The following is a 13,914-nucleotide window of genomic DNA, read 5'->3' as shown; positions in this document are numbered from 1 at the left end:
TTCTTGTCTGCTCCCTCTCCCAGGTGCCCCCCTGGGCATCCCATGTCCTGCTACATCCCATGCCATCCCTGCCAGCTCTGTGGCCAACAGCTGCAATGAGTGCTGTGTCAGGCCGTTGTGGTGACCCTGCCCGGGCCCATCCTCAGCTCCTTCCCACAGAACACCGTGGTGGGATCCTCCACCTCCGCTGCCGTTGGCAGCATCCTCAGCTGTGACGGAGTGCCCATCAACTCCGGGGGCTTTGACCTCTCCTGCATCACCAGCTGCTACCGTGGCAGATGTCCCCCCTGCTAAAGCCCCTGAAAACCTCCTCGGCCAACAACCTGCAAGACCTCTCATCATGCTGCTGCACTGAAAATGGAACTTTGGGACATTGCATTTAGAGCTTTGGACCATATCTTCCTTCTCCTGCTCTCCTCTCTGTCTCCTTTTCTGCCCCTGTCTCCCAAGGCCACTCTAGTGGGGACCTGTTGCCCTTCCTCCCTCAGCAGGGCAGGCTAAAGAACACCATATAGGAGATGCATTTAGTGGCTGCTGCTGGTGCTCTCTGTGAGCGCACTCCTTTTCTTCCTTAGATTTATTAAAATTATGCTGCATTCAAGCCTTGGCCTCTGAATCGTCTGTTGTTCCATGGCAACTCTTCCAGTGTGCTCAGGGAAAAAGGTGGGAAAAGGAATGTGTGGGACCCCCTGCAGTAGCTTTTACTTTGTGCCCTTTGCCTTGATGCTGATGAAGACAAGCCTGCCTACTCCACAGCCAGTGGCCATCAGGGAGACCCCAGCTCCAAAGTGTTTCAGGAGTGGACATGGGAAACAACAATGCCTGGGGACAGCCCACAACCTCATCTCTTCCTCTTCTTCCTTTGTTACCCAGCCTAGAGTCTCTGACCAGCACATCTGGGAACAAACAGGTGAGATCCATGCCTCATACAGTCCCGCAGCACCTGGCAGGGCCGAGCTGCTGTTCAGACATGCAAGGCTGAGTTAATTCAAGTTCACATTGGTATCAGCCATGCTCAAGCTATGCAGTGGAGTCCCCATCCTTGTGAACCCAACACCTCCAAAAGGCTCTCATGGCTTGGGTCAGGCGTCTGTCTTCCCTGTGCAGATGACTTGTGCCTTCACTATTAATGCCAACATTTACAAATGCTTTTCAGTTGTATTTGAAAATTTCTTTTTAGTCCTTGGCCTTCAGCTGCAGGCAATGTGCCAAATCCTGTCATCCCTTGTGTATCCATGTTCTCCAGGGTGCAGAAGATGAATTCCTGAAGGTACTGCTGGGCTCTAAATAACAGCTCAGGCTCACAGCACTCTGTGCAGCATGTGATCTTCCACACATGCTCTTCCTGCCTATATCTTCGGGCAGAGACACCACCTTTTTCCATCAGACTGGCCACTGGGCACATCTTGTGGTGTCCAGAGACCAAGGCTTCACCTGCTCCCAGTGAGACCTTCTGTCCAAGCTCTGGTCTTCGTTGTCAGCACCCAAATCATCTCCAGTTGCTCTTCCTTGTGACCCCACAGGCCGCCCCTCCACATGGCTCCATTCAGGCACCACGAGAGAAAGACATTAAGCTATTGGACAGTGTCCAAAGGAGGCCATGAGGATGGTGAAGGGTCTGGAGGAGAAGCCGTATGAGGAGCAGCTGAGGGCACTCGGATTGACCAGCCTGGAGAGGAGGAGACAGGGGAGACCTCACTTGGGTCTTTGACAGCATCGTGAGGGACAGTGGAGGGGCAGGTACCAATCTCTGCTCTCTGTGACCAGTAACAGGACTCAAGGAAACATCTGGAGCTGAGTTGGGGGCAGGTTAGCTTGGATATCAGGAAAAGGCTTTTCACCCACAGGGTGGTCAGGCACTGACCAGGCTCCCTAGGGCAGTGGGCACAGCACCAAGGCTGACAGAGCTCCAGAAGTGGTTGGACAACGTTCTCAGGGACAGGGTAGGATTGTTGGAGTGTCTGTGCAGGGTCAGGAGTTGGACTTGATGATCTTGACAGGTCCCTTCCAACTCAGCACATTCCATGATTCCATGATTGGGCTGAGAAAGTCTCAGTTCTGTTAAAGACCCCTTTAAGTACTAAAACACTGTGACGAGGTCCTCCCCAAGCCTCCTGTTCTCCAGGGAGAAAAGACTGCATTCCTTCAATCGTTCCTCATTGCACAAATCCTGCAGCCCTTTGGTCATCTTTGACACACACAGTGCTAGGGCAGTGGCTGCTGGATTGGGACAGCAGAGGCCAAGTCAGGGGTCTTTCCTGATGCAGAACAGCCAGTCAGCAGGAGAACCACCTGGGTCAAGATGACCACAAACACAATGACCATGGAACAGGCACTTGCAGGAAGCAGGTTTTGTTCTTCATGGGGCTGGCGAAATGGAGCGGTTTGCGGATGGTGACATCTCGATTACAGGACATCCCTGAGAGGATCATGAACTCAGTGGTAGTCAGCAAGAAGGAGGAAAACAACAGTGCCAGCCAGCAGGGAACATAAATGGTTTCCATGGTGACAAGGAAAGTCTTCACCACCTGCAGTGATGCAGCAGTAGTGATGGACCAAATCTCCACGAGGGAAACCAGATGAGGAAGAACAAATGCAGGAAGGTCTGTAGGTGCTGATTGCTCCACACAGTGACAGTGAGGAGGCCATTCCTCACTAATGGGGGAGGTTATGCTATACCTAGATTACTATACTCCAGCTGGTGGTGGCAATTCTTGGCCCTTCAGTATTGTTGCTGTTTTCTGGAGCCACTGACTCCAGCCATGATGTTCAACACCTTCCTCTTCCCAGCCTCCCCATGCTCTCATCCCTCTTCCCATACCTCCTGGCTTTGGACAAGGGCTGGTGGGGGCAGGGGGCTTCCTCATCCCCACACAGCCACCAGAATCCTGTCACATCAAAACATAGACATGAGACAGGATAAGGAGGGATGTAACTGAGGAGCTCCTGGGGGAGTTTCCTGCCAGAGCAGGGACAGGGCACACCAAGCAGCACAGATGCTCAGGCAGCAGTGCCAGAAGAGCCTCAGGGACTGTCCAGACAGAGAAGGGGGCTAAAGAGTTTGGCATTTTCCTCCTGAGGGCAGTTTTGGGTGAATGTGACTTGAAAACCAGAAGTGAAATGGTGGAGAAGGAGAGATGAGGATGGGACTCATAGCTGGGGAGCCCTTGGGTGATGAGGCAAAGACTGGAGCAGCTGAGGCTCTCCCTAACAGCAGGACCATAAAAAACCCAGTAGAGTGCCCCAGGCTGGCATCACCTGGCTCCTCCGAATCCCTTCGGCACTTAGTCCCTGTCTTCTGCCCCTAGAAATCCTGGAACCTCTCAGACCTGCACTCAGAAGTGTCCATGAGGGAAAGGTGATGATGTAGGGCAGGAAATGCAATGTCAGGGTAGTGGGAATCACCACCTCATGCCATACCATTCATTCCCTGAGATGTTTCCGTTCCTTGGGATGATGCAGGAAAATTGTCACTTATGCAGCACGGCCTTTGGGCCCTGAGGCACTGTGGGGCCAGTATAAAAGCCAGCCGAACTGGTGGCTCTCTCAACCCCTTCTGTCACCTCCTTCTCCTCAGCAAGCCGGTGAGTGGGAAGCCCCTTTCTCCTCCCCCCTCTCTAGCACAGGGTCGAGCTTTGCAGCCCATCCCTGCTCCTTGGTCTTGTGGGAGTGCTCGGGGATGGTGGTCGTGTGGGCAGAGGGGAGAGCGTCTGTTGGGGACAGAGGCGGAGGCTGGGCTGAGGGGGCTGTTTTCCTACAGCCTAGGCAGGAGCAGCCTGGGCCTGTCTGATCTCTGAAGGCCCTGCTGGGCTCAGGGAAAGGCTCCCTTGTTGGCCCCTGCAGAGCCTCTCCCTCCCCAAGCAGCAGCAGCTGCCTTGGCTTCCTGGGGGTGCTTTGCCGGCTGTTGCTGAGGTGTGCGTGTGCTCTGCTTCCTCCCTGCCCTGTGTGCCAGGTGCAGCCCCAGGCTCCAGCCATGTCGTGCCCTGAGAAGTGCCAGCAGTGCCAGCCCTGCAACCCTTGCTGCCAGCCCTGCGGCCCCACCCCGCTGGCCAACAGCTGCAATGAGTGCTGTGTCAGGCAGTGCCAGAGCTCCACCGTCGTCATTGAGCCGCCGGCTGTGCTGGTGACCCTGCCCGGGCCCATCCTCAGCTCCTTCCCACAGAACACCGTGGTGGGATCCTCCACCTCCGCTGCCGTTGGCAGCATCCTCAGCTGTGACGGAGTGCCCATCAACTCCGGGGGCTTTGACCTCTCCTGCATCACCAGCTGCTACCGGGGCAGATGTCCCCCCTGCTAAAGACACCAGTGACAGACCAGAACAGAAGGACACAAGATGATTCCAGACTGAACAACAGAGGTAGTGGCCATTGCTTTCAGAGGGGCTGAGCATGTCTCTGTCCTCCAATGTGTGTCAACCCTTTGGATGTGATCAGCCTGTATGCTCTGAAACTGTGGTCTGTGCCTATCATTTCCTTTGACTGCTTTCTTCTTTCCCACCTTTTCCTTTGTTATTTTCTGCTTCCCTCATCCTTGGTGCCCACCAAAAGCATCTAAGAGCAGATGTGACCCATTTGCCCTCTGTGGGGCTCTGATTCTTTTTTGCCTATGGTGACCCTTCCACTGTTGCCTCCTCTCAGTCACATCTGGTTTCTCCCTTTAGACTCAATAAACTATGCTGCTTCCCAGCTTCTGGCTCTGTGTTGTCCTCTTTGCTCTAGATACTCACTAAAGCTTTCCAAGGAGAAAGGAGATATGGTGGGAGGGAAAAAGTGAGTGAGCAAGTGGACCCCCCTCCAATGGTGTGGGCCGGAAGGACACACTGTCTGTTGGCATCTTTCAGTCTCTGTCCCTTGGATGTGAGGACAACAGCTCTGGCTACTACACAGCCACTGATTATCAGAGCTGCATCTCTGCCCAGAAATGTTCCCCTTGGCCCTGGAATATGCCCTGCTGATGGTGATCCAAGCCTGTGCTGTGTTCATGGGAGAACCCCAGGGCTGCAGGAGGCCCTGGGAGGTCAGAAGATTCCGAAACACACAAGGCAGTTCCTGTTTCTCTGGGCTGAGTTGTGCTGGGTGAGAAGCCTTAGACAGAAGATGTCCATAAGGATTGGGAGTAGGAGATAGGAGAAATTACCTTGGCTTGAGCCCAGAGCCTCCTCCTCACCTTCTCATTCATCTCATGGAGTGGGCCTGGCATGAATGCACAGCATCATTTCTGATGGCCCAGTCTCAGCAATTGCAGGCAGTGGAAGGTCTGCTTGCCCCAAAAGCACAACCCTCTTCAGCCATGGAAGTACAATATTGAGGCACTGTTTGATACAGAGGAACCCTGGGTGGTCCCAGAACCCTCAGGAACACGGCCAGGCCATGAGAGAGTTTTAAGGTTTCATGTAATTATTGCTCAGGTATTTAAACACATCCCCAACCACGAAGGAAATGTCAAGGAGGACATTTGGCCATTCATATCACCGGGGCTGTAAACATGATCTTTTCGCTGCCCTTATCAGAATTACCTCCCCTTCCTAACAGGGGAGATAGAGAGGCTGGAAGGCTTTGGGGTGGACTGCCATCAGGCTCACTGTGCAAGCAATTTGGAGAAACAGAAATGGGAGGTTGAGTGTCACCAAAGGGGCTCAAATACAAGAAACATCAGGAGAAGTAGAAGGGGGAGTGCCTGACCAATGCATGGGGAAGAGGAGAGGAAAATGTCAAGAATAAAATTACCTCAACCAAAAAGGAAGAACACAACAGTTCCTTTCTGCAGGCTCCTTCCTCCTCACATTTTTCCCCTGCTCCAATGTGAGTTCATCCCACAGCCTGCACTTTTTCAAGGTCTGCTCCAGTGAGAGTCCCATCCAGAGGCTGCAGCCCTTCAGGATAAGGCCACAGCTCCTGTATCCAATATCCATCTGCTCTGGTGTGGGGTCCCTTCAGGGGCTGCAGTGTGCAGACGTGCTCTCCATCATCTGTCCCATGGGCTGCAGGGGAATCTCTGTACCATCACTGGAATTACCTCCTCCACCTTCTTCTCTGATCCTTGTGTTTGCAGGAATTTTTAATGCAACAGACTTGTTTTGGTTTTCTTCATTCCACATTTCTTGTCCAGTGCTTTGCCTTTTCTTTAATATATTTTCATGAAGGCTTGACCGGTGTCACTGACAGGCTCAGGCTTGGCCACCATTCTTTACCTGGCTGGAACTGGCTTTGTTCATGGGTACAGTCCCTGGGATCTTCCCACAACCTCCTCTCTGTTACAAAAACCTTGTCACATAACAATGGCTATAAGGGAGTATAAAGCAAATTTAGGTGAACACAAAATTCAGCTGAAAAGAACCAGGTTTAATAGAGTATAAAGCAAATTTAATTTAATTAATTTAAAATTCAACAGAAAAATTAACATTTCAGGCTACAATAAGGGATAGATTTAACTTTGAATAATCTCAAAAAAAAAAAAAAGATATTATTACCCATGCTGTAAGATTTGGAGAGAAATACTCCAAAAACACAGTCATCTAGTGTCCTTGGTAGATCCACCTCATGTCTTTGGCAAGATGAACAGATGGAGAGCTAGTTATGGCCATTTCCATGTTTTATCAGGAGATCTTAACTGCTGTATTCTACATTCTGCCTTTTTGAACCCCTGGGGCACTTTCCCAAAGGATTTTGCCTGAAAGGTCCCTGAGGGAACAAAAATCTGCCCTTATGGAGTTCAGGGTTGCAGTTTTGCTCTCTGTTCTGCACAGTCGCTGCACACTGCAAACAGGGAAGCTGCCCCAGCTTTTCCAAAACCTTGGTAAGATCACAGGTCTACAAGTGTGCACAGATTTTATGTTGTCCTGCTCTTGTTCTGGCTTGGGCTTTTGTCTTACACACGTCTGGGGTCAAGTTGGAAAGACAAGTGAGTGAGTCAGAGAGTCAGGGTCAGGAGGGGTTTCATGACAGTATTCAGGGTTCAAAAATATCCAACGATCACCAGGTGTGTTCACAGAGATGAGGAAGCTCCCAAGTCAAGCTGGGAAGTCACACATATGTCAGAGTCCAAACCAAGATTAGCCAGATACAGGCACAGATCTGTCACAGCTGCAGACATTACTGAGTACTAGAACATAAGCTTGAAAGTTGCTCTGAGGGGAACTTGGCTCTGGCTGAAGCCTCCCAGCAGCACCACCTGGCAAAGAGCTCAGCAAGACTATCAAAGGGAAGGGGACAGCACTCTGCTGTGCTACCTCTATGCTGGGTGTGTCCATCCATCCTACATCTCACAGGAGAACAGCACCTGATCAGTCCCTTCTGTCCAGTACCCCTTTGCTGGGAGGTCTTGGCCCTGCCTCACTGAGCACCAGGCTGATGAGCTGTAGAAGTGCAACTGGTGTTGGCCTGGGAATGAGGAGCCTGTGTCCCATCCCAGTCACCAGCAACACTCCAGCATAAGGGATCCACTCAATGATAACAACCTGCAGAGGTGGGCACAATTTCTTGGCCTTTCTCCCTGAATATAAAGCAAGAAATGGAGGCACAGGAGACAGAGGCTGCGTTTCTGTCCTAGTTTTTTAGGTACCTCTCTGCCAGGTTGAAGCCATGACCATTCAGCTGTAGATTTCATACCAATTTCCTTTCCTTATGTCAAGGGAAACATGCTTCCCTGTGGAGATCATGAAGACACGAGGCAAAGGTCCCACTCTTCATACTCACCTGCATGGAATAATGCAAAGATCTACATGCTCACACAGAGTCAGCAAAAAGTCAAGCAGACAGGGAAGATACGCAGGGCTGGGGACCATGCTGAGGACATCCTGGGGACAAGTGTGGCAGAAAAGGACTCAGGCACCATGGAGAACAATCAGGCCCTAGACATGCTTCTGGTGTTCCCAGAAGATCCCAGAGAGTGCACAGAAAGAGAATGAGATAAATGAGCCAGCACAATTTCTCTGAGAGCACTGTTGGTGTAGCAATAGGGTCAAACCCTCCAAGCAGATTCTCACCTGAGTGAAACAATGAGCGACTATCACAGAGAGATGGGAGAAGCAAGGGAAAAGGATGTGTCATGTCTCCTCACATGGCAGACCAAGTACGAGAGTGATGCCCATTTCCTGACAACTTTGCCAAAAACAAGACCACAGGAATGACCCAGCTGAACATCATCTGCATTCACAGGATACCAACAGCCCTTGATCTGAGACTTCTGACAGCCATGAACATTCTTTCTGCCCCGGAAATCCTTGAGACGCTCATCCCAGCACATCCAGAAGCTTTCATATAGGATGGCATGCCAGGAAATGAAAAGGCAGCAGTGCAGGAAAGCAGGACACAGCCCCTACCATTAGCTGGGATGGTTCACAACTGACATGAGCTAGTCAGAAAATTATGACTTGCACAAAGGTGCCTGTGGGCCTGGGGCAGTGCAGGACTGCTATAAAAGGCAGCCCAAGCCTCTGCTCTCGCATCCACTTCTCTCACCTCCTTCTCCTTGGGAATCAGGTGAGTGGGAAGCCTCTTCTCCTTCTCCTCCTGCTTCAAGACCACGTCTTTCCTCACTCCAGGTCTCAGCTGATATGGGCTGTGTTAGCCCAGGGCTGGGAGCTGCTTCTGCTGGGAGAGGGAAGGGGAGAGAAGGGGTTGTGCAGAGAGAGGCTGGGACTTGGCTGAGGAGGCTGCTGGGCTTTGGGCTGGGCAGTGTCATGTGGGGCAGGAGGTGCCTTGTCTGCAGGGGGGTTGGGGGCAGGGCTGCTTCTCATGTGTGTCTGCTTTGTGCTTCTCCCTGCCCTGTGTGCCAGGTGCCCCTGTGAGCCAGAGACATGTCGTGCTGCCAGCCCTGCAACCCTTGCTGCCAGCCCTGCGGCCCCACCCCGCTGGCCAACAGCTGCAATGAGTGCTGTGTCAGGCAGTGCCAGAGCTCCACTGTTGCCATCCAGCCCTCCCCCGTTGTGGTGACCCTGCCCGGGCCCATCCTCAGCTCCTTCCCACAGAACACCGTGGTGGGATCCTCCACCTCCGCTGCCGTTGGCAGCATCCTCAGCTGTGACGGAGTGCCCATCAACTCCGGGGGCTTTGACCTCTCCTGCATCACCAGCTGCTACCGTGGCAGATGTCCCCCCTGCTAAAGCTGCTGGTAACGTCCTGGGGCAAGAACCTGCAAGACCTCAGAACATGGTGCTGGACAAGAGATAGAGCTTTAGACCTTTTTATTTAGAACATCTCTTCATCTCTGTCTTCTTCTGTAAAGGGTGCCAGGAAGCATCCAGCCTCCTCTCTCTCTTTCCTTTGCTTTCTCTGTCTCCTCAGGCCAGCCCAGGGGGACCTGTAACCCTCCCTCCCTCTGCCGGGCAGGCAGAGGGACACCCTGCATCTTAGTGGCTGCTTCTGGTGCTCTGTGTGAGCTTCTCTTCTTTAGTCTCATTAAAGTTGTTATGCATCTAAGCCTGGGCCTCTGAGTCCTCCTTTGTTCTATGGCAACTCTCCAGTCTGCTCTGGGAGAGAAAGGTTTCTTTTTGGAGAGGATTAGCTTGGGGTAAAGGGAGCCCTTTGTCATTCCCAGAGGAAGGAGGTGGTAGGGACTCACTTCACTGGGTCATTTTTTGTGCCCTGTCCCTTGGGGGTGAAGGAGATATTCCTGGCTACTCCACAATCAATGGCCACCAGTCCTTGCAGCCTTGCTACATCTCTTCCCAGGTGAGCCTGGAGCACTGCACCCTGGAACACATTCTGTGGATGGGGAGCCACCCAACCACTGCTGACTTTGAGTGAGGAGCCCATGGTTGCAGAAGGTCAGCAGCCCCTTTGGCTCCTGGGCAACAGATCTCTCATGAGCTTTTTCTAGGGTAGAAGGTTCAAATAGATGATGACTCCAAAGAGTGGCAGGAGTGGGGAGACTATAATATGTGGGAAAAGTCCACAGTCTCACCTCTTGCTTCCCCTCTCTTCTGTTGCCTGGTCTGGGGTCCATGGCCAGCACATGTGGGCACAGGTCAATGTATCTCATAGCAGCTGGCAGCCCTGGTGCTGTCCACATACCCAGGGCTGAGGTAATTCCCAAGTTGGGATTGGTATCAGCCACAAAATGGAGTCCCCACTCCTGGTGAATCCAACACCCCCACGGGGCACTGCAGTTCCCAGAGTGCCCAAAGACCCTGTGGCTGTGCTGTTGTACTTTGTCTCCTTCAAACTTGAGGCAGGTGTTTGGTCCTCTAAATTTGCACCACTGCCAGATGCCAGCTCTGTTCTGGAACAGGTCTTTGCAAGAGCAGTAACTCCCTCCATCCCCCTTGGCCATTGTCATGACAGAGAAATTGCCTGAGCAGCCAGGGATCAGGAAACCTAAACCTGATGGAATTAAAACTAGTCAGGGACATCAGGTGCAATAGGGAAAGCTTCTAGGGGTATGCTGGTGATGAAAGGAAAACTAGGGAAAATGTGGGCCCTCTCCAGAAGGAAACAGAAGACCTATTTACCCAGGACATGGAGAAAGCTGAGGTACTCAATGACTCCTTTTTTGCCTGATCTTCACTGAGAAGTGCTCCAGCTACACCACCTGATTTGCAGAAGGCAAAGGCAGGGACTGGCACAGGTTGCCCAGAGAATCTGTGGCTGCCCCATCCCTGGAAAAGCTCAAGGCCAGGTTGGACAGGGCTTGGAGCAACCTGGAATAGTGGAAGGTGTCCCTGCCCATGGCAGGGGGTGGAATGAGATGATCACTAAGGTCCCTCCAACTCAAGCCGTTCTGGGATTCCAGATTTTTTTCTAGGATTTTCTAGGATTTTCTAGGATTCTTGGATTCATTAACACAAGACTTGAAGGGACACTGAGTTTGCCAATGACAGTAAATTGGGAGGAGCTGTCAACTCCCTCGAAGGCTCAGAAGCCCCGCAGAGAGACCTTGACAAATGAGAGGGCTGGGCAATCACCAACAGACTGGGAATGAGAGGCTGGAGAGCAGTGCCAGGAAAGGGCCCTGGGGGTCCTGGTGGGTGGCCAGTTGGCCCTGAGTCAGCAGCCCTGGCAGCCAGGAGGGCCAACCCTGTCCTGGGGGCATCAGGCCCAGCATGGCCGGGCCAGGGAGGGGATTGTCCAGCTCTGCTCTGCCCTGGGGCGGCCTCACTTCAATATTGGGGCAGTTTGGGGGGACACAATGGAGGGAAGAGATTGAGCCATTAGAGAGTGTCCAAAGGAGGGCAACAAAGATGGGGAAGGGCCTTGAGGGGAAGGCGTGTGAGGACACTGAGGGCACTTGGTGTGTTCAGCTGGAGGAGACTGAGGTCAGACCTCTTTGGAATCTTCAATGTGGTCACGAGGGGCAACGGAGGAGCAGGTACCCATCTCTTTACTCTTGTGGCCAGTGACAGGAGTCAAGGAAATGGTTGGAGCTGAGTCAGGAGAGGTTTAAATTGGATAGCAGGAAAATGTTTTTCACCCAGAGGGTGGCTGGGCACTGGAACAGGCTCCCCAGGGCAGTGGTCGCAGCAACAAGCCTGTCTGAGCTCAAGAAGAGTTTGAACAACGCTCTCAGGAACATGGTGGGATTGTTGAGGGATCCTGTGCAGGGCCAGGGGTTGGACTGGATGATCCTTATGGGTCCCTTCCAACCCAGTATATTGTGTGATTGTATGATTCTATGTCCTTTGGTGGGTTTCACCTTGGCTGGCTGCCAGATGCCCACACAGACTTTCTCAATTTCAACTCATAGGTCAAGATAAAGACAGAGAGATCAAAGACCAGTGACTCACACAGGCAAAACAGACTCGACTTGGGAAAGATTAATGTGTATTATTACTGATTTAAAATGGAATCAGTGCACTGGGTGACTCACCAGTGCCACATCATCTCCATCTCCTCATTCTGCCTGGAACACCAGAGCCTTTTTTCAGGAGGAATCTATTCTCCAACAAAGCTCACATACTGACAGGATCTGCAGCAACATAACAGAGGGCAGATCTGTGCCACCAAGGTAGGAAACTTCTCCCCATGCTTAGCTTTGCTGGTGGAAGTTCTAGGCTGGGTGGAAGGAAGGCACAGCCCCAGAGTGTGTACTCAGGGACCCAGGAGCTATCTAAGATGGTGGGGAATTGGAAGTGGGGTTTAAAGTTCTCATACTGGTTCTTTGGGTCCCTCAGGCCTCTGGAGGTGTCCTTGTCCCAGCACACAAGGAACAGGTTCTACAAACCAGCCTCTGGAAGCTCTGAACAACAGGAAAACAGGGAGCTGGGGCCCAGCACAGCTTTCCTCTGGGGACACCTTGCCAGGAGGTGCCAGGCTTTTTTTCACAGTGGGATCCACACTGGTGCATCCTGAGAACAACACCCCTGTTTGTGTGTGAGAGTCAGAAAACCACCTGGCAGCCTCAAGAGCAGAGCTTCTGGAAACAACCCAGTGGGGAAGGTGAAGGAAGTGAGGAAAAGAAAATATTTGTTCTTATCTTGCCTGAAACATTCCCTCTCTGGATCTTCCTTCTCTGACAGTGAATCATTTTGGTTCCTCAGCCAACAGCCCACTGAACCTTTTCAAGGAGGACACCCTAAGGGAGATCCTGCAGATGACCATGTGGAAGAATCACCCCCTGAGCTTTCTTTCTGTAGACACAAATTTCCAGCTGAAATGTAGACAATGAAGTGCAAAAGATGGGAGCATGTTAACTAGCAGGTTAGTGCAGACCCTCTGTCTGCATTTCTCAGTGATCATCTACCTCCCCACCCCTCTCAGGAACAAGACATTTTGTTTCTTCAGGTGCTTCATTCTCTTTGCCTCTTTCTCATTCTCCCTATTCTGTCTGTCTTTCTGACACACCCCAATTTCCTACAAATATTAAGCTCTGCCTGTCACTCCAGAAGGCTTCACTGCCAACACGGGCACTTCTACTCCTTCAGAAAGGAAAACTCAGCTAAAACTTCACTGCAGCTACCACAGTTGAATTTATAGACTTCCAACACAGCTGCTCTCCAAGGTCAACTCTTGGCTCCACCAAATGGACTTCACATGACACTGTGCACAGAAGGAAAATCTCATTCCTAGAAATGGAATTTTCTGCCAGGAGATTGGGTGCAGCAAAGCAATGGTGATTCCCCTGAGACAGAGGAGACACATGAAAAGCAATGGAACAGCTTGGGGCATGGGTGGGAATATGGTTGAACAGAAAATCCTGCCCAGTCTCAGGCTGATGTGTCTTTTCCACATGCTGAGGGTTTGGCTGATGTCCAGGTGCTGGGAATAGATTTTCCCTCCTCAGGCTATTTTGATTAGGAGATAAAGCCACAAGAGCTGTCAGTTCTCACAACAAGGGCTCCTTTCTTAACTGTGCCTCAGGGGAGGCTGAGGGAAGAATAAGAGCTGGACAAGTCAGTCAGATACATCTTTTTAATACTCATTCCCATGCCACAATTAGTCTCAACTCAGGGGAGATAGACAGACCCTGGTGTGATCCCTCAACAGCTCTCACCCAAGTCCAGGTAGTCCTGGAACCTGACAGTTTAACTGAACTATTTTCTCTTTCCCCAAGTCCCTGGATCTGGACTCAGATACAAGTCACACCAAGATGCTTTTAATGGTGTTTGTCTCCACAGCACAGGCTGGGGAGGCAGAGACCCAACCTCACCCCAACCCCAACAGGCCATTGTTGCCAAGCTGAGGTCAGACCTAAATGCAAATAGTGCTGGAGATGGAACCACTTCACAGGGAACACACACACAACTGTATAATGTTTCCCAGCTCCACCACCCACTAGATATGCCTCATTTCCATGTATAACAAAATTAGCAAGGTTTAGGTTTGTCTTACCTTTTGGTAAAATCCTGACACAGTATAATTTAATAGGGCATGGCCCCAAGGATTTTGTGTTTGAACTGAAGGAATTATATTTATTCCAATTAAGAGGAAAAATGAGACTACAGAATTGTTAAGGTTGGAAAAGACTTTTAAGATAAGT

At 51.5% G+C, this 13,914-nt stretch overlaps 1 protein-coding gene and 1 pseudogene across 1 annotated transcript; both read left to right on the top strand.

Moving 5' to 3' along the window:
* Positions 1-3,551: 3,551 nt before the first annotated feature.
* Positions 3,552-4,297, top strand: LOC108509869 (feather keratin Cos2-2-like). The gene is made up of 2 exons (XM_017839462.1): positions 3,552-3,584; positions 3,953-4,297. Exon 2 carries the CDS (start codon positions 3,974-3,976, stop codon positions 4,295-4,297), a length of 324 nt encoding a protein of 107 aa, XP_017694951.1. The 5' UTR covers positions 3,552-3,584; positions 3,953-3,973.
* A 4,069-nt stretch (positions 4,298-8,366) lies between these two features.
* LOC108509868 lies at positions 8,367-9,103 on the top strand (annotated as a pseudogene).
* The last annotated feature ends 4,811 nt before the right edge of the window (positions 9,104-13,914 follow it).

Source organism: Lepidothrix coronata, unplaced genomic scaffold (genome assembly GCF_001604755.1).
Source record: "Lepidothrix coronata isolate B3197 unplaced genomic scaffold, Lepidothrix_coronata-1.0 Scaffold422, whole genome shotgun sequence".
In the NCBI taxonomy this organism is placed as follows: domain Eukaryota; kingdom Metazoa; phylum Chordata; class Aves; order Passeriformes; family Pipridae; genus Lepidothrix; species Lepidothrix coronata.
Note: the sequence above shows the minus strand (reverse complement) of the source record. Positions and strands in the feature narration are given on the sequence as shown.